Source organism: Malaclemys terrapin, chromosome 9 (genome assembly GCF_027887155.1).
Source record: "Malaclemys terrapin pileata isolate rMalTer1 chromosome 9, rMalTer1.hap1, whole genome shotgun sequence".
Classification (NCBI taxonomy): domain Eukaryota; kingdom Metazoa; phylum Chordata; order Testudines; family Emydidae; genus Malaclemys; species Malaclemys terrapin.
The window spans coordinates 56,243,955-56,265,001 of record NC_071513.1 but is presented as its reverse complement, the minus strand read 5'-3'; the positions used below and the strand labels follow the sequence as shown (position 1 = coordinate 56,265,001).

General features: G+C 41.3%; 1 protein-coding gene across 8 annotated transcripts in view; it reads left to right on the top strand.

The window, feature by feature from the left end:
• The window catches only part of ARMC8 (armadillo repeat containing 8), a 206,968-nt gene that overhangs the window by 78,573 nt on the left and 107,348 nt on the right, over positions 1–21,047 (top strand). For 7 of the 8 annotated variants that reach the window (XM_054039451.1, XM_054039456.1, XM_054039457.1 and 4 more), the window contains 3 exons: positions 4,982–5,074; positions 8,886–8,945; positions 11,489–11,569. In XM_054039451.1, the coding sequence (XP_053895426.1) occupies positions 4,982–5,074; positions 8,886–8,945; positions 11,489–11,569 (234 nt within the window). Of the gene's footprint in view, positions 1–4,981; positions 5,075–7,288; positions 7,323–8,885; positions 8,946–11,488; positions 11,570–21,047 lie in introns of those variants that run through there. The other variant, XM_054039458.1, reaches the window with a different exon arrangement.

Below are 21,047 nucleotides of genomic sequence, written 5' to 3'. Positions count from 1 at the left end.
TCCCCATATAGGGATGTGTAGATTGTACTCAAGTCACTCCTTAACCTTCTCTTTCATAAGCTAAATACATTGAGCTCCTTCAGTCTATCACTATAAGTCATGTTTCTAATCCTTTCGTCATTCTCTTGAGTCCTCTCCAATTTATCAACAGCCTTCTTGAATTGTGGCCACCAGAACTGGACATAGTATTTCAGCAGCTGTTGCACCAGTGCCAAATGCGGGAGTAAAATAACTTCTCTATTCCGGCTCAAGATGCCCATTTATGCAAACAAGGATCGCATTAGCTCTTTTGGCCACAGTATCTTAGGGGAGCTCATGTTCAACTGATTATCCATCACAACCCCCAAACCTTTTTCAGTCATTGCTTCTAAGGATAGAGCCCCTATCCTGTAAATAGCAACAAAGAATGTAGGCTGTAAACATATACATTTACATTTAGCTATATTAGAACATATACTGTTTGCTTGCATCCAGCTTACAGAGTGATCCAAGATCGCTGTGTATGAGTGATCTGTCCTCTTCATTATTTACCACTCCACCAATGTTTGTGATATCTACAAACTTTTATCAGTGATTTTATTTTCTTCCAGGTCATTGATAAAAATGTAAAAAAAGTATAGGGCCAAGAACCAATCCCTGCAGAACCCCACTAGAAACACCCATTTGCATTTTGAGAGCTCTCAATTAGACAGCTCTTAACCCTTTTAATGTGTGCCATATTAATTTTATATCTTTCTAGTTTTTTAGCCAAAATGTCATGAGTTACCAAAACAAATGTTTTACAGAAGTCTATTACCTTTTTCCTGACACAACTGCAAGAACCTCAGCTGATGGTGGTTTCATAAGGTACCAGAAAAGTCAATTAATATGTGGTTCTGTTGTGTTGAACCTTAATGTGGCTTGAAATCTTAAATTGCCAAAGGTGGGTGAAAGGTGGCAGGATATGATTTTAACCTATATACATGTTATGTAAAGCTGTTCAAGAAAACACGACGGCTAAGAAATTATGTAAATTGAGTTTTTTGAACTGAAAGAAGAGTCACTCGGGCTTTCAAGCCTGGTGAATTTGCAGAATTGTAGCCACAGGCAAAAGTGTTCTTAAGATGAGAGCAAGCATGCAGGTATGGACCATCTGGCACTTGTTTTGGTTGCTACTCCTTTTGGATGTTGCTTTTCTGGGCAGCACTTGTCGAGTTTGCTTATGCATGGCAGCAAGCTAATGTTTGGTAGAGAGAACTATACTGCATCTCACTCTTGGCTGAGACTTTCAACACTGTTGCAAACCTACTGGGACTCAGGGATTTGTGGTCATATCGTTGGGCCTTCTTTTCCTGGTGCTGAAAGATGTTCTGACTAAACAAAAATGTTGGATGGGGGAACAGTCAATAGTACCATCTCCCTAGTTGTGTTCTGAGCAACTTCTGAGATGGGAAACTAAAGTTCCTGCTATTACTCCTGTCATAGTTAAAGGGTGAACTGCAACTCAGACCCCTCCTGGTCTCTTTGAGTGCACCCCTCTCAGGCCTCTAGCCATTGCCTCTCTTTGGGTAGAATTACAGGATTCTCCCACTCTTAGGCAAGGCTCTGGGTTGCAGTCCCCTGTGATGAATTGTGAGTACCTCAGCAGGCCTGACTTACCTTCAATGCCTGTAGCTTTGTTCCCTCTGGGAGCAGTGGTAGTGGTAACCAGTGACCAAACAGCCTTTGCTTAAATACTTTTTTTTAAAGCAAAGTATTTACTAAGAACCAAAGCATTTAAGAGAAAACCGGTGTCTCCCTATTGCTTACATTGCCTGGATCTGGGGGAAGGCCCAACTTCTTCAGATTCCCTCTGCAGTTTTACTCTGTCAACCCGTCACTCTGGACAGCTCCTGATTGACCCTCTTTTCCTTTCATGAGCAGGGCATTTAACTATTTATAGCCCTTTGATTTGTTAGTTCCCAGCATTGGCAGAAGAGTTGTCGCTTTGAGCATGGAAGTATGCCATTGGCCTGTAATTGCCTCCCAGTGTTTGCTGGGGGGTTGCTTATCTATAGCTATTGTGTTGTTTTCCACAGCCCCCTATTAAGTTATATTAATGGATTCATACAGGAAAGTTTTATAACTCAGTAAACAATAACTTCACCTCACTGACCAAGTCACATAGGGCATGTCTATGCTGCAATCAAAAACACATGGCTGGCCTGTGCCAGGTGACTCAGGCTTGCAGGGCTGAGTCTGAGGGGCTGCTTAATTGCTGTGTAAATGCTCTGTCTGAGCTCTGGGACCCTCCCTTCTTGCGGGGACCCAGAGCCTGGGCTCCAGCCCAAGCCTGAACATCCACACCACATTTAAACAGCCCCTTAGCCCAAGCCCCACAAGCCTGAGTCAGGTAGCATGAGCCAGCCATGGATGTTTAATTGCAATATAGACATACCAATAAGGTACATCTAAGTGACAAGAAACAAAACAATACTCCTGCAGCAGCGAGTCGCAGAGCCTGGATCAATTGAGTTGGTCTCATGCTGCAGGGCTAAAAATAGCAGTTTAGAAGTTCCTGATCAGGCTGGAGCCCAGGATCCAAAATTTGGGGAGGGGGGGTGGGTCTCAGATCCTGTGCTCCAGTCCGAGCAGGAGCATCTACACTGCTATTTTTAGCCCAGCAGCATGAGCCTCAGTCAGTTGACTGGACAATGAGACTTGCTGCTGCAGGAAGTTTTTTGCATTGTAGGCATACCCATAGCGTTGATAAAATTATCACATCTCAGTGTTTGATGTGGAGATGCTATTTAATAATCTGTCGCAGCTCCTTCCCTCATGTTCTCCTCACCCTCTTAGAATCATAGAATATTAGGCTTGGAAGGGACTTCAGGACATCATCTAGTCCAACCCCTTGCTCAAAGCAGGACCAATCCCCAGATAGATTTTTGCCCCAAATCCCTAAATGGCCCCCTCAAGGATTGAACTCACAACCCTGGGTTTAGTAGGCCAATGCTCAAACCACTGAGCTATCCCTCCTCCCCTTCTTCTCTTGTATTTTTCTTTTTTCCTTTTATTTAATGAGGGTCTGACTTAGCCAGCCAGACAAAACTAACCTTGCAATATTGCTGTGACCAGAGAGGCAAGCTGACAGCAATAGCCTGAGTACGGTAGGTTCTGGAGTGCTTAATAAGGTCCTGTACTAAGTGCTGACACTTTCCAGCAATTAAACAGCAAGCAGAAGAGACAGAAGCTGTATTTATTCTTTTGCTGTTCTTTCCCCGATCCCCAAAATTTTGTATATGTGTCTCCTGTTTTCTGTTAAGAAGAGATAGGATTAGACCAGGGGTCAGCAACCTTTCAGAAGTGGTGTGCCGAGTCTTCATTTATTCACTCTGTGTTAAGGTTTTGTGTGCCAGTAATACATTTTAACATTTTTAGAAGGTCTCTTTCTATAAGTCTATAATATATAACTAAATTGTTGTTGTATGTAAAGTAAATAAGGTTTTTAAAATGTTTAAGAAGCTTCATTTAAAATTAAATTAAAATGCAGAGCCCCCCCGGACCGGTGGCCAGGACCCGGGCAGTGTGAGTGCCACTGAAACTCCGCTCGCGTTCCGCCTTTGGCACACATGCCATAGGTTGCCTACCCCTGGATTAGACTTTTAACAGTGCTTAACAACCTAAAACTGAGTGTTTCATACCATCTGAGTGTCCGTTCATTAAACGTTTTTCTCATTAAAATATTCTGTGGAAATAGAGAGAGATAATAGGAGAGCTTTGTTAAGTTGTTTTAATTTTTTTCTTTTTTAATTGAATTTTTGTTTGCTAATGTACAGGTGACACTGAGGGCCTGGCAGCATAAACCTGTATCCAGTTACTGTTACTTTCTCTATTGCCATAACATAACAGATAGGGTAGTTGGAAAATAACATCCTAAAAAAACTATCTGATCATCACAACAGTTCTTACTGACTCCAGCTCTCCCCAGGTGAAGGGCTCAGTTTACCTGTCATAGTCAACATAGACGCAACTTATTAAAGGGGATTTTTGATATTTAGTCTCCTCTGCTTAAGTAACCAAACCTTTGTCTCAGAGATGATTCATTTGAGGCTGGCTTCCGGAGTTCACAAAAACTGCTAATCTTCCACTGCTTCTAGTGGCATCTCCACTTGTAGCTGGCTTCTGATAAAATATATGTTAGATATCTTAAAGCTTTCATTGATTTATAACACTATTTAGGTATTTCTCACTTACTATAATGATCTTAAGAAACAGGATTGGATTCTTAACAGAACCAAACAATGAGGAACAGGTAGCGAGGTGATCTCCCTTCTCTCTCTGATTTCTCTTCTGATTACTCTTTGTTTAGTTTTTCCCACTATGAGTGTGTGTGCATGTGCTATGTCAGTACTAAAGGAAACTCTTGAATTGGATTGTTCAGATGGAAGGCCAGTATCACTAAATTCTTTTGATGTTTTGTCTCCAACTGCTGGTGGGAGGATGAAAAAATCCATTGTCTATACTGGTACCTCACTTCCTATACTCCCTCCATTCCCACCCTCTCAGAATTAAGGGATAACCAATTAGAAGGTAAGTAAATTACGGTTCTGGGAGAAGAATACCACTGAGGGATTTTTGTCTCCAAAATACAGAGCTTTTTATTCAGTTATTGCTGTCTGTGACAGTTTGTTGTGAGCGGAATTCCTCTTTTCCTTTGTCCCAAGACTTCTCACTAAGTAGATTACTTAATACAGAGATTTTCAGTGACACATAGCTGGGAGTTAGGAACATTGAATTTTGATGGGAATGGGCACCAAGCTGCCATTTTCTTTAAAAATCACATCCATAGTACTTTTATGGCCTAGTCCTTTTTCCTCATGCATCTCAGCAGGTCCCCTGTTTTAGGCTTGGGTACTAACTATTGAAAAGCTTAGGATGCAGCTTGTTAGTTACAAATCACTGACTAACGGTGCTGAAATTTCTAGTTTTAATATTGTTTTCTTTTCTGACTTTTTTCTAGGATGCTACAGTTATCCCCCACCTAATGGCACTGCTTAGTAGGTCTCGATATACACAAGAATACATATGTCAGATCTTCTCACATTGCTGCAAAGTAAGGAAAGAGAATAAATATTCTCTATGAGGGTTCTTGTGTTTCTGCCATTTAGAAACTGAATAAGATAATATTGACTTTTATGGCTGGAACAGTAGGACAATAAAGACTCAATCTCTCTCCCTCCCGCCCCCATTTGCTGATAGCGTTTCTGGGATTATAGGTAGATACAGCTCTTGGATAAAGCAAAGTATGCAAATAATAAGAACTTTGGGTTTATTGGGAATAGAGTGTATTAACCAAAAAATAAAAACAAAAATTGAATGAATCATAAAACTTCATTGTCAGCATGACTATATTTGAGGATTCCAGTTTTTCTTGTTGCTCTGCTTTGGGAATTTATTTAATCAACCTTTTAGCTCAGACTGCCTCTGTTGGCTCAAGGCAGCCATTTTGTACCCATGATACTTTGTATTTGGAGAGATTATAGACCAGTGAAAAGTGTTCTTGTATTAAAATTGTACTCTTCCTCATTAGTTCATATGCAGTGAGTGTGCATAATGTATGTACTTATGGAATTGCAATTTTTTATTTAATTTAACTGAGAACTGAAACCAAAGTGACATTAATGATCTAATTAAAATCTCAGCTCTTAAAAGAGGCTTTCTTTTAGCAAAAGTATCAGATATCTAGAGGAAAACTCTTACAATACGGAGAACACTAGAGCGAAATATACAAATTAATGTAAAGTTTGTGGTTAACATGGTGAAAGAAAGACATTCCAGTTCCTATTATTTCTGCTTATTTATCTTTTATGTGGAATCTTATTCCAACATTACCTTAAATCTTGCTAATCTTGCATTGGTTTGATGAAATCAAGGATTATCCAGTTTAGTCAGTTACTCCGGGGTTACTTATAAGATGAAAACTAGAACCTTTAAAATATTAAATAGATGTCTCAAATATGTGTTTTTTAACCAGAAAAAAATTCCAAGAAAAAAGTCCAATTGAAAACTGAGTAAGAAGATATCGTTTGGAAATGTGTTCTTTACAATGAATGCTGTGTTACAACAATTGTTAGCACATTATTGTAGAAGTGTTAGCACAGGATTGATTGTATAAAACACAAGCTTGCATATAAATGTAAGTAGTAGTTCAGCAGCACTACACAACCAAATCAGATATATGAAAACTGGATCTCTTACCCTTGAGTATCCAACTCTACTGAGAAAAGGATGAATTCTGCCTTGCTCTCCTTGCCCTGTTTTGTAACACAATGAACACCTTGCCCTGTTTTGTAACACTTGCCAACTTTTCTGTGTCATAAATATTGAATTAACTAAACCAAACCCCATTCACTAATAAAGAAAAAAGTAAAAAAAAGTCTTCTATAGCCACTATGCTATTTTCACTGAACTGAAAAAATTGGGACATTTAGTTTACCATGAATATTTTGAAAACTTCACATTTTACAGGAAAAATGTAAAAATCTTGAAAATTTTCACATGAAATTATAAAAACCAGGAGCATGTAGGGCACACTGAATACATGAGTGTGAATGATTGAAAATACAAATGAGTAATGCTAAATGAAATAGTTGATATAAAATAAATCCCAGAATCATAACAAGAAAATACTACTGTTTTAGGATAGGTAAGAGGATCAAATAATATAAAGAGAAAGAGAGATCCAAATTTTTGATGCTTTGAGGTCTTCTGAAGCTGTTTCTTAAATTGGTCAAGAACTGGATCTTTATTTTTCTAGATAAATAGAATCTTTCATGGGAAACTTGAAAATACCTCTTTTTTTCTTTTTAGCTGCTTTATTCCATGGGTACAAGATCTAGCGACCAAGACAAATGCTCTACTACTGTGCCTTCAGATATAATACCAGGCAGTTGATATGTCAGAGTGTAACATACTTGCAAGGGTTAAAGAGAACCTGTTTTTCTGTCTTGTACAGATAAGCAAGATATCAAACACCCATGAAAGTTTCAATATGCCTGTGGCAGTGGATAGTTCTGAGCTTATTTAATGAAAGCTACTATCTTCCCTTGAACAGATTGTGTGCTGGAGAGAATCTTTCTCATTGATTTCTCTGGGGAAAACACGTCACTATGAATACTGGTTTTAGGTAAGCTTCAACATGTATTTTAAAGGGATATTTGTGCTTCAATTTATTTTTTTTCTTTTGTTTACTTTCTAGGCAGGTGGTCTAGCATTTGTGAAGATAACTGACACCACACTCCCCTTAAGAACCAGTGTTCCTGTGAAGGGTTCCCCACTGCCTCCCTCTTCCTGGGCAGAAGGTCAGCTCAGGTTGCGGGAGGCTTCTTTGCCTATCAACTTTTTTCTCTCTTTTCCACCTCAAAATTTCACTGACGACAGCAGACATTTTCCTTAGATAGAAAATCCTTACTCAATATTGTTAGTATGGTTTCACACTTCCTTTTGTTTGTGGCATATCTTTTACTATTTTCACTGAGAGTTTTGAGCTTAAAAAATATGGAGTGGAAATGATTGACAGAATGATGACTCTGGAGAGATTTTGGATGGACATGAAGGGGAATGCTGGTTCTTGGGGCAGGAGGGAGGCCTGTTCTTTACATACAAATCTTGGACACCATCTGCCTATAAAATAAACAAAATCAAGTTATTGAAAACCAAGCTACAATAATGCACAAAGCATTGTAAAATGCATGTTGAAACTTACCTTGAAAGGGCATTCGGGGTTAAGGGTCTCTCTGTCACAGTTAATCTGTTTTCAGGGAAGATGGCATAAGTGAAGAAGCTTTATTACTACTTTAATTGTCAAAGTGAGCTTTTTATTTTTAAAAGGCCTATTCTTTTTGATGCATGATTGTATGGTACCAAAAATTGGAAAATTAGCACTTGAAATTTTATTTGAATGTAATTGCTATTACTGTTTAAATAACACCTTCATCAGCTATGCAGAATACATGAAATTCACCCCAGGCAGCATTACAGCACTAGGCTTATGAACTAGCTAAATCCCTCGTAAGCCTTATTCTAAGGATGTAAGTGGGCCGTAGCTAGTTTGTAGGCCTTGTGCTGAACTTCTGCACAAGAGTCTCTTGCATCCAAAGATATTTTTGAGTCTTTTTGATGTTTGTCATCATAAATTTTGTTACATGGTTCTTTTGAACATCATCAGTAATAGGCCATGCTATTTTGTTGAAAATCAACTTTTTATGACCATCTGTAAGTAATGAATGAAAAGTAATCAAGAGCTGTTATTTCTGTTCCCCAAATGCTACATCCAAGGAAGATTTAAAACTGAAATACCTTGAATCTTTGGAGGACAGGCACAGTATCATTAAGATAGGTCCTAGAACTCCACCATTGTACTCAAAGAGTAAGAAAAGCAATTACCCCTCATTATTGACTCAATTTGAGATTTCTGAAATTAAAAATGAGTTATATAGTGTATAATCAAGTCTTCACATGTCTAGATTTAAAACAACTTTCTATTTATTGTTGAATAAGTCTGACAGTAGAGTTCTTAAATGTGGGCTATTAATACATAGTCAGATTTTCAAAGATATGTATGCATATATTAAGCATACCTGATTTGTCCAAGGAAACACTTTAAGTGTATGTCCAAACTGAATATTTTTTGCATGCATGTCTAGTTGTGCAGCTAACTAGCCATGAGTGCACACAGCTAACTCATTTGTGTATTCATGGTGATATTTACACACAACAGATTAGATGATTCTCTTTGAAAATCTGACACATGGGAACTAGATAAGTGATATATTTATCAGGTTACAAAAACAAGTTAAATCAAAGCAATTCTTGACTTCATTTTCATTCATTTCTCCCCCCGTCTTTTAATATCTTTTCTTCAGCTTCGACACTGGCATAGCTGCGGCTTTAAATCATCGCCTCAGCCACTTCTATGTGCCAATGTAAGTGTTTTTCTACAGCAAAAAAGGTATTTTAATCACATTTTTAATAGGAAGTTGTCAGTGGTAGCAGCTGAAGCATCTTAAAGCATCAGATATGTTACATCTAAAAGTAATTTTCATGTTTTTTTCTGGAAAAGAATAATTCTAAATGAAGTACACCTCTATCTCGATATAACGCTGTCCTTGGGAGCCAAAAAATATTACCGCGTTATAGGTGAAACCACGTTATATTGAACTTGCTTTGATCCACCGGAGTGCGCAGCCCCGCCCCCCCCCGGAGCGCTGCTTTACCGTGTTCTATCCGAATTCGTGTTATATCGGGTCGCGTTATATCGAGGTAGCGGTGTACTAAAAATATTTTACATAATACCTTTAAAAAAAAAATCACTGTTTTTAAATGACTCCTCAAAAGCTTAAAAATGAAATGTCTCTACCATTGTCAGATGCACAGAGGTGTGTAGGATTGTTCATGTATGCCAAGTTGGTTTAAGTATGAAACAGAATACTGAAATTTTCATTCTGGCAGGAAGACCATTAGCATTTAGGCAGCAAATCAATCAAGAAAATCAGGCAGTGTTTTGCAGTTCAAATTTGTTGCTTCCCACCTTTGTCTCTTTAAACCAATGAGATGGCTACAGAAGCTGTGCACAGAGCAGACATCACACCAATGTGGAAGCTCCAAAGCAGAAACTGGGGATATGTATTTTATTCTAGTGCAGGGGTTGGCAACCTTTCAGAAGTGGGGTGCCGAGTCTTCATTTATTCACTCAAATTTAAGGTTTCGCGTGCCACTAATACATTTTAACGTTTTTAGAAGGTCTCTTTCTATAAGTCTATAATATATAACTAAGCTATTGTTGTATGTAAAGTAAATAAGGTTTTTAAAATGTTTAAGAAGCTTCATTTAAAATTAAATTAAAATGCAGAGCCCCCCCAGACCGATGGCCAGGACCCGGGCAGTGTGAGTGCCACTGAAAATCAGCTCGCGTGCTGCCTTCGACACGCGTGCCATAGGTTGCCTACCCCTGTTCTAGTGTGTAGGGTACTGAACTTTATTGGTAGGAATTATGTAGTTTGTGGTGACACATGCTGTCACGGCTGCTGACACTATTTAGAAATTTAACTCTGTAGGCCAAAACCTAACTCTTACACATTTGTAAGGGCAGTACAGTACTAGTCCTTTTACTCCCCCCTATAGGAATTGTACACCAGCCTGACCAGTGCAGAGGATGATCAGATTGGTGTGCAAGGGGCCATAGAGTTGTTCCACAGGAATGGATACATAGAGCTATTAAAAAGGGGCAGGGAGCCTGTGTGATGACTGGGGTCCTGCCCTTCTCTTCCCATGAAAAAGCTAAGCAGACACCACTATAGCCTTGAGGGCATGCAGCTCCTGTCAAGCAACCATGGGGTATAGGGTAAACCAGGAATGGGGAACAAAAGGATCCCCTGAAATGGGAGGAGGGAGGAGTCTGTCAGGGTTGTTCTTGTTCCTCCAGACGTCCTCAGTCTCGATGAGGCCCATCATCCCCGTCTGACATCTCTCTGTTTTGAAGTTGCCAGCCAGTTCTGCAGGTTGGGGTGGTCCTGCCCTCAAAGGTGGGTTGTCATGGGAAGAGGCAGTCGGAGTAGAGTCGTGCACTCAACTTCCAGGGGAGAAAGGGCTCACTGATCACCTAGGATTCACTGAGATTGCTGAGGGTGGGAGGTCCTCTGAGGGTTCCATTTCTCCTCTGCTTCCATAGAGCCTGGCCAGATCACAGAGATCTTGAGACTTTTGTACTGTAGAGGAGACATGTGGTCAGTATTTGGACTTGAGTTTATTTCAAACTGAAATTTTGAAAACTGAAAAATGTTTAACACCTCAGACACTTATTTTTACTAGCTCTTTAAGTACTTAAGGTTGGTGTGCTGTCTTTACAGTTGATATATTTGAAATAGTATTATAAAAAAGTTTTTAAATCTAGATTTCATGCGTAGGAGTTACTAGTGTAGGAGTGAGACACTGCTCTCGCCACACTATCAGTTGATGCACATTCTGATATATGGGAACAGCTTTAGAATTGGTTACTTGCTATCTTTTCTGGGGTTGTTATGCTGAAAATGCATGGGATTAGCAATGGGGAAGAGGTGTTGCAGATGACTGAGAATCTTATACAATATTGCAAAGATTGAAACAGTATTTTGCCAATAGCCCTACATCAGCTATGAAAAATAAAATCCCCATTGTCAATTATTGTAGAATTCATCCTTCATCTATTAAATTGAAATATCTTCACTCACTCTACCCCTAATCTCTCTAGTTTTGGTATTTCCTTCCAAGAATGAGAATGAAAATGACTATCAATAAGTAGGTCAAGCTCAATAGATGTAACAGAAAGTTAGCTTCAGATGGTAAAGAAACTAGCATATTTCCAATGTACAAAGCAAAGAATGGCAGGAAAACCTGCATTTTAGTACTTACTGAAGTTATAGTTAACAGGAAGCCTCTTCCACATTCGTTTTTTAAAAGAATAAATACTCCTTTTTTTTTTTCTTTATAGGGTCCAGATCATCAGACAATCTTGTTTAACCATGGAGCAGTTCAGAATATTGCTCACCTATTAAGTTCCACGTCCTACAAAGTAAGGCATTAAAATTGCTTGAGATTTTGATTTCACATCAGTTATAAAAGCAATCTGTATTAATGTAATTATAGAAATTATATGTTTGCACATATACATACACACACATTTAAAAGTATGCAATACACATTTCTTGGGTGCCCATCATCGTTGTTTTTGTGTGGTAAATAGAGATATACAGAAACCTGCCACAACATATCTGGGTGCTCTATAAAGTTAAAGTACCAGTAATTGAAATAGAGCTTGACTTAGAGTCAAGCAGCCATTCAGCCAAACAAAAGAAAATGAGCAAATTAAGACTTTTTAAAAGAAAGAGCTGGTGAAAAGGGGAGCATAGATGAGCTGATCTGGATAGAAATAAGTCAAATATGTTTTGAAAACTTGATTATGTAGTTGAAAGAGCCTGTGAGTGGTTTTTATTCCACTGAATCCTTTGGAGTCTGGGCTCTACCATATGCTTTTGTTTCTGAAATCCATCCTGGATGGGTCAAGTTCCAAAGAAGAATGCTGACTCGATTTCACAGTGTTGTCGTGAAGTGGTATTTCTGAGATAACATCACACTGTATGAATTTGGGTTTGGTGGCAGTGATAGAATTCCTACCTCTAATAGCTATTTGCTGGCAGTCTGAAACTAAATTTTCAAAGCCTAATTCAAGGAGAGAGGCTGAGCAAAATTCCAGTTTTACTCAAAACTGCATGTCTGAGTGCATACACAGATGCATACACGTTTTGTGTAAGGCTTTGAGAATTTAGTCCCTTGGGGCTAACACATAAGTAAATACATAGTTTAAACTACATCTGTTGGTATATGCTTGTGGAAAACATGACTGTGGATTAAAGTCAGTGCTGTGACCTTGCGGAGGCAAAGCAAATATGAAAGATTTTTAGGCAAGGAGCATCTTACACAAATAATTAAGTTTGAACAATGTCACCCTATATAAACTTTCAGAATGAAATCTTTGAACGTAAATAGTTACCTCACTGATTTTTTTCAGTTACTACATTTAAATATATCTAAGGCTATATTGTTATCTTTTGGGATGGGACTGTATCTTTCTGTTCACAGATCCATAGGTATAAAGGCCAGAAAATATCTTTATAATCATCCAGTTTGATCTCCAGTATAATGGGCCATACAATCTCACCCAGTGACTTCCTGCATCTATCACAATAATTTGTGGCTGATCTAGCCTTTTAGAGAGAGATCCAGTCTTGATTTAAAGATTCCTAGTAATGTAGAATTTGCCACATCTCTTGGTAATCTGTTCCAATGATTAGTTACCTGAGTGTTTAAAAATTAACGTCTTATTTCCAGTCTGAACTATAATGACTTCAATTTCCAGCCACTGGATCTTTTTATACCTTTACTTTTAGCAGAGACCTCTATCAAGTATCTTCTTCCTGTGTAGGCAATTATGGACCATAGTCAAGTAGCCTCTTAATCTTCAATAAGCTAAGTAGTTGAGCTACTTTCATTTTTTATTGTAAGGCAGGCTTTCCAGACCATGAATCATTCTTTAGTTTTATTCTGAGCCCTTTAAAATTTTTCAACATCCTTTTTGAAGTGTGCACACCAGAACTGGACAAAGTATTCTAGTGGTGGTCTCGCCAGTACTGTATACTCAAGGTAATATCACCTCCATCTACGTATTCAATATTCTCCCCTATTTGTACATGCAAGAATCACATCAGTCCCTTTGCTCACAACATTGGGAAGCTCACATTCAGTTGGTAGTCAGCAATAACCCCTGAGTCCTTTTCATTGTCACTGAAGCCTCCATCCCATTGTAATAGTAGTGGGGGATTCGATCATTAGAAATATAAATAACAGGGTTTGTGATGACCGAAAGAACCGCATGGTGAATTGCCTGCCGGGGCGAAGGTTGCAGATGTCTTGAGACGTCTAGACAGGCTTATGTATAGTGCTGGGGAGGAATCAGTGGTCGTAGTACATATAGGTACCAATGACATAGGGAAAGTAGGAGAGAGGTCCTGGAGGCCAAATTTAGGCTGCTAGGTAAGAGATTGAAATCCAGGATTTCCATGATAGCATTCTCTGAAATGCTTCCAGTTCTACAGACAGGGCCAGTTAGACGCGCAGAACTTGCAGGGTCTAAATGCATGGATGAGATAATGGTGTAGGGAGGAGGAGTTTAGATTTATTAGGAACTGGGGAACCTTTTGGAAAAGGAGGAACCTATACAGCAAGGGTCTCAAACTCAGTTTACCTTAGGGCAATTGCCAGTCCTCAAATCCTCACAGCAGGCCAATAATGTCACTGAAGATGGTGTTCATGCCACCTCCCAGCCTGTTTCCCACCCTTTTCCCTCACTCTCTTGGCCTCATGCCGCCCCAGCTGACTTTGCCCAGCAACTAATGATGCTGCCTCCATGTGTGACTCTGCCCAGTAACTAGTGATGGTATATCTGTCCCTCTCCCCCAGCCAATGGGAGCTGGCGGGGGGGGGGCAGTGCCGGCAGCGTGGCTGCATGGGTCTCTCCTCTGCAGCTCCGCCAGCAACAGCAGGGATAGAGAACCACTTGCAGGGAGCTGAGCTGCCCGAGGTGAGTGACAGGTTGCCGAGTTCAACCCCTGGAAGGGTCCCAGGAGGAGCAGGATGGAGCAACGTTGGGGTGGGAGGGGCATGTGAATCTCTCCTGCCCGCTCCCCTCCCTCCCCCTCCTTTGGCCGGCAGCCATAAGGGCCGGATGAAAGAATTTTTTTAAAAGATTCCGCGGGCCGCAGTGGGGAGGTTCTTGGGCTGCAGATGGCCCGCGGGCCGGGACTTTGAGACCCGTGCTATATAGGAAGGATGGGCTCTTCCTAAACCAAAACATAAGCAGATTGCTGACATGTAAAATTTAAAAGGTTATAAAGAAGTTTTTAAACATAGGGCTGGAGGAAAGCCGACAGTTGTGAAGGAGCACGTGGTTCAGACAGAGACGTTCTGTAGGGGAGAAACAGTCAAGTTAAAGAGTCCCATTCATTTACATCACGTAATGGCAGATAGCTGAAAAAGTGACAAATTTTATAAGTGCTCATATCCAAATGCTAGAAGTCTATATACTAAGATTGATGAATTTGAGTGCCTTGTATTAAATGAGGATATTGATAGAATAGGCATCACAGAAACTTGGTGGAATGATAATCAAGAGGACACGGTAATACCGGGGTAGAATATATATAGGAATGACAGAATAGGTCGTGCTGGTGGAGGAGTAGAAACTGTATATGTGAAAGAAAGCAGAGAATCAAATATAGTAAACATCTTAAATGAACCAAACAGTACAATAGAATCTCTCTGGATAGAAATTCTATGCTTGAATAATAAGATTATAGCACTAGGGACATACTACCGACCACCTGATGAGGATGGTGAGGATGACTGTGAAATGCTCAGAGAGGTTAGAGAGGCTATAAAAAACTCAGTAATAATGAGGGATTTCAACTATCCTCATATTGACTGGATGGGATGCAGAGATAAAGTTTCTTGATACCTTAATGACTGCTTCTTGGAGCAACTAGTCCTGGAACCCACAAAGGGAAAGGTAATTCTTGTTTTAGTCCTAAGTGGAGTACAGGATCTGGTCCAAGAGGTGACTATAGCTGAACTACTTGGTAATAGTGACCATAATGTAATTAAATTTAACATCCCTGTGGGCCGTAAAACACCAAAGAACCCCACTACAGTAGCATTTAATTTCAGAAAGGGGAATTACACAAAAATGAGGAAGCTAGTTAAACAGAAATTAAAAGGTACAGTCCCCAAAGTGAAATATCCGTAAGCTGCACAGAATCTTTTAAAAAACACCATAATAGAGATTCACATTAATCGTATACAAATTGATTGTGACTGGGCAAGGAAATGGAAGATGAAATTCAGTGTTGATAAATACAAAGTTTAAATTAGCTGTTGCCACTCAGAGATATTGGATTAATTGTGGATAGTTCTCTGAAAAATCCACTCAATGTGCAGCGGCAGTCAAAAAAGCTAACCAAATGTTAGGAACCATTAGGAAAAGGATAGATAATAAGACAGAAAATATCATAATGCCTCTATATAAGTCCATGGTATGCCTACATCTTGAATACTGCTTGCAGATCTGGTTGCGCCCTCTCAAAAAAGATATTTTGGAATTGGAAAAGGTACACAGAAGGGCAACAAAAATCATTAGGGTTATGGAACAGCTTCCATATGAGGCAAGATTAATAAGACTGGGACTTTTCAATTTGGAAAAGAGATGACTAAGAGGGAATCTGATAGAGGTCTATAAAATCATGACTTGTATGGAGAAAGTAAATAAGGAAGTGTTATTCGCTCCTTCTCATAACACAAGAACTAGGGGTCACCAAATGAAATTAATCGGCAGCAGATTTAAAACAAACAAAAGGAAATAGTTCTTCACACAACACATAGTCAACTTCTGGAACCCATTGCCAGGGAATGTTGTGAAGGCCAAAACTATAACAGGGTTCAAAAAAGAACTAGATAAATTCATAGATAAGTCCATCAATGGCTATTAGCCAGGAGCAGCAGGGATGTAACAGCATGCTCTGAGTATCCTTAGCCTCTGTTTGCCAGAAGCTCGGAGTTAATGGGTGGAGGGATAGCTCAGTGGTTTGAGCATTGGCCTGCTAAACCCAGGGTTGTGAGTTCAATCCTTGAGGGGGCCATTTAGGGATCTGGGGCAAAAGTCTGGGGATTGGTCTTGCTTTGAGCAGAGGGTTGGACTAGATGACCTTCTGTGAGATCCTTTCCAATCCTGATATTCTATGATTCTATGACAGGATGGATCACTTGATTGCCTGTTCTATTCATTCCCTCTGAATCATCTGACATTGGCCATTGTCAGAAGACCACATACTGGGCTAGATGGACCATTGGTCTGACCCATTATAGAGTCATAGAATTGTGGGACTGCAGTAGACCTCAAGAGGTCCTCTAGTCTAGTCCCCTGCAGTCATGACAGAAGTATTCTTCTTTGAGTGCTTGCTCATGTTCATTCCATATTAGGTGAGGACTCACCACAAGCACTGGTGCCAGAAGTTTTTCCCTTAGCAGTATCCGTAGGGGACTGGCTCTTGCGCCCTCTGGAGTTGCTCCCGCATGGCATGGTGTAAGGGGCACTGCCGGCTTCCCCCACCCTCAGTTCCTTCTTGCCACCAGTGCTGGAACTTCTGCTGCTTCGGCTAGCTTTCGCTTAGTTCAGTGTGTCTCATGAACATTTCTTTGTAAAATAGTTGTTGTAGTTTAGTATTTACCCTTAGTATTAGTTCTAGTTACAGTAACTCCTCACTTAACGTCATCCCGGTTAACGTTTTTTCATTGTTACATTGTTGATCAATTAGAGAACATGCTTGTTTAAAGTTGCGCAATGCTCCCTTATAACATTGTTTGGCAGCCACCTGCTTTGCCCCCTGCTTGCAGAAAGAGCAGGCCGTTGGAATGAGTGGGGGGACAGGGAGCGCGCTTGGAACCAGGGTGGACCAGCAGCCCCCTGTCAACTCCCCTTAGTTTCTTGTGCAGCAGCCGCCCAGCAGGCTATCAATTGCCGGGCAGTTCAGCTGTCCCTCCCCACAATACCATATGCTGCTCCTGTCCTCTGCCTTGGAGCTGCTCCCGGGAGCCTCCTGGTTGCTGTGCAGGGGGGAAAGAAGGGTGCTAATGTCAGGGTGTCCCCTCCCCCCCCTGTACCCCATCTCCATAGAGTGGGGGGGATGGGATATGACAGGACTCAGGACAGAGGGAGCTTGCTGGCAGCAACTGCTGTCTCAACTTGCTAATCTACTTAAAAAGGCAGTGTACTTAGTGGGGTCAGCGTACTTAAAGGGGCAATGCAAGTCTCTCTCTCTCTCACACACGCACATGGTGTGTGTCTTTGTCTATCTCTGCCATGCTGTGTCTCCTCCCTCCATTCATGCTGTCTTGTAAAGTGTGAGGCTACAGTAACAACAATGTGTTAACCCTTGAGGGCTCAGCTGAGTGCTAGTTCATCATTTAGCAGTAAGGCATTCCCTGGGAAATATTCCACCCTCTGACTCCACCACCTCAGCCAAGCTTCACAATCATCATTTCTGTGTACAGTATTAAATTGTTTGTTTAAAACTTATACTGTGTGTGTGTGTGTGTGTGTGTATCTAATAGTCTTTTGTCTGGTGAAAAAAATTTCCCTGGAACCTAACACCCCCCCACCCCCATTTACATTAATTCTTATGGGGAAATGGATTCATTTAACATCGTTTTGCTTAAAGTAGCATTTTTCAGGAACATAACTACAACGTTAAGCGAGGAATTATTGTAGTTGGTACAGGACGGGACTCAGCCTAGGGATGGGGTATGCTCCGATCCCCAGGCTTTAAACCATGCGATCGTTGTAAGTGGCCCATGCCCATCAGGAACCCGCAGGTTAGCTGTTTAAGGTGTCTAGGAAAAGGTTACATAAGCGACAAGTGTCGCATCTGTAAGTCGTTCAAACCCAGAATGAAAAAGGAGAGAGACCTCCGTCTCAGGGCACTTCTGATGGAGTCAACGCTGACCCCAGCACCAGAGCAGAGGTTGGACTCGGCCCCGAGTACCACAGCGTTGGTACGGAGTGTCCCGCTGGTGCCGTCTACTGGCTGGCACTGATCCCCGGCCCTGGCCAAGAAGCCCAAGATGTCCATGAGGGGGAGATCTTCCAATTCCAAGAAGGAATTCCGGGCAGTCCTCGAAGAGGGCGTGGCTGCAGTGAGAGTGGCCATCCAAGTAGCCTCGGACGCAGCAGACTCCGCGGCTCACGCCATGGCCTCAGCCATCTCCATACGAAGGGTGTCCTAGCTGCTCCTCTCGGGTCTGTCAATGGAGGCTCAGCAATTGATGCAGGACCTCCCCTTCAACGGCCAGACCCTGTTTGCAGAGCAGACAGACAGTAAATGGCATGACCTTAAGGACTCCTGCACTATCCTGAAAACTCTGGGGCTGTACGCTCCAGGGCCAGCTCCGTAAGTGGTTCAAACCACAGCAATCTCAGGGCCAAGGGAATCAACCCCGCCATGAGCCGCCCAACCCCCTCAATAAGAAGAGTAGAGGCTACAAGTGCCATCCGAGCCACCAACCTCCTCCTCCTGCCCAGTCGGGCTCAACCCGCAATAAGCAGGGGGGCAAGCGAGTGTTTTGAGGGTGCGCTCGAGGGCGACCTACCGGACTTTACCCAGACCCGTCTGTCCCGCTGTTCTCCAACTGCCTTTCTTTTTTCCTCCCCGCATAGGCGGCTATAACTTCAGACTGCTGGGCCCTCATTACTGTGGTAAACTGTAGGGTACAACCCTCCACTTCTAGGCCCCCACCCCTTCTCTGTCCCTCTTCAGAATGGACATGAGCAAGCACTCGAAGAAGAAAAGACAGTTACCTTTTCCATAACTGGTGTTCTTCGAGATGTTGCACAACCCGCCCTCCTCCCCACTTTTGGATTTTCCAGCAAGAAGAAACTCAGAGGGGGGTGCCAGCAGCACCCCTTATACCGTGCCATGCGGGTGGGAATCCAGAGGATGCCAGAGCCGGTCCCCTGCGGATACTGCTAAGAGAAAAAACTTCTAGCACTGGTGCATGTGGTGAGCACACACACCTAATATGGAATGGACATGAGCAACACATCTTGAAGAACACCAGTTACGGAAAAGCTTACTGTCCTTTATCTAGACCATCCCTGACAGGTGTTTGTCTAACCTGCTTTTTAAAACCTCCAGTGACTGAGATTCCATAACCTACCTAGGGAATTTATTCCAGTGCTTAACCACCCTGACAGTTAGAAAGTTTTTCCTAATGTCCAACCTAAACCTCCTTGGCTACAATTTAAGCCCATTGCTTCTCGCCCTATCTTCAGAGGTTAATGAGAACAATTTTTCTTTCATCTCCTTGTAACAACATTTTATGTACTTGAAAACTATTATGTTCCCCATAAGACTTCTCTTTTCTAGAGTAAACAAACCCAATTTTTTCAATCTTCTCTCATAGGTCATGTTTTCTAGACCTTTAATCATTTTTGTTACTCTCCTTTGGATTTTCTCCACATCTCTCCTGAAATGTGGTACCCAGAACTGGACACAATACTCTGAGGCCTTATCAGCACTGAGTAGAGCAGAAGAATTACTTTTGTCTTACTTACAACACTCCTGCTAATACATTCCAGAATTATGTTTATGCTTTTTCTTTTTTCTTTTTTTTTTTTTTGCGATTCCATTACAAGTCAAGTCCATGTGACTTCTTTGGAAGTTCAAATTTAGAGCTTTATTTGTGGTGGGACATTTCATACCCCTTGTATGTTTTGCATGCTCTTCAAGACTTCCAAGGGCCTCCATTCAGTACACTATGGGCCAGACTCCTGGGATCCTGTCACTTTGATTAACCGATAGACACACTAGCTATGATCATATAGCCATCGGCACTGTTTCCAAAAGCGATGTTGTTTTCCAGGTGCTGAACCTGCTTGCAGCTCTGAGTCCCATGAATGTGTCAATACCATTGATATTTGTGCCTTAAACAGTGGTTGTCATGATGCATTTGATGCTGGTGAATGCACCAATGAAGTCGGCATTCTTTGTGCCAGTTCTCCCAACTCAGTCTCAGTCAAGGCAGGCTCCTTGTGTGTCAAGGCATTCCTCTCGCATCCTTTCCCAAAGCTATGGTTTTGGCTGCATTTTTAAGAGAACTGTGAGGATGACTTGCCAGATTCTCCTCTTGGCTGACAGACATAAAGGAAGATTTCCACAGTTTCTACTCAACTCATCAAAGGAAGGTTAAGAGAAATACCTTCCTCTGAAGAATAAGGCATCCTTTTGTGAAGAGGATGTCTGAGGTTGTCCCCTTTACTCTAGAAATGGCGAGTGACTCCAGGGCTGATGTTATGGAGTTTTTAGGCCCTTTTGGATTTGGGAGCAGTTCTCTCCATCCTCACCTGGAATGAGTGATGAAATAACTATGGAAACATCTTATTCTATCCTGGTTACTTACTGTATGGTGGGCCGCATATGTTTAATGCAACAAAATTCTGCTGCTCATTATTCCTCCCAGCCTGCCTCATGGATTGTCGGTAGTAATGGAAGCTGCTGTGGTCAAGGATAAGTTTGTTGCTCCAAGATGCTGACTTTAGGCATTGAGACCTGTCTGGCATTGCAAACAATTCAGCAAAATATGATTTGCACTATGGAAGAAGAATAAGATTCACATTCTCTCTCCATGATTATGGGCTGGAGCGTGGTATCAGGTGAGGGTGGCCTTTAGTGCCTGTGAAGTGACAATGAGAGAGTGGCTATTTCATGATGGGTCTTGTGGGCACACTTAGTGGAATTTCTCAAGACTTCACTATAAGTGGGAAATCTCAGACCTGTGTTATCAAAGTGGTAACTTTTCTTGGGAGAATGTGGTAGGCATTTTGTTATTTTAGTGCTGCCATACAGGCTTCTTCATCTTCAGCAAAATTAAAGAGAGGAAGAGGAAAA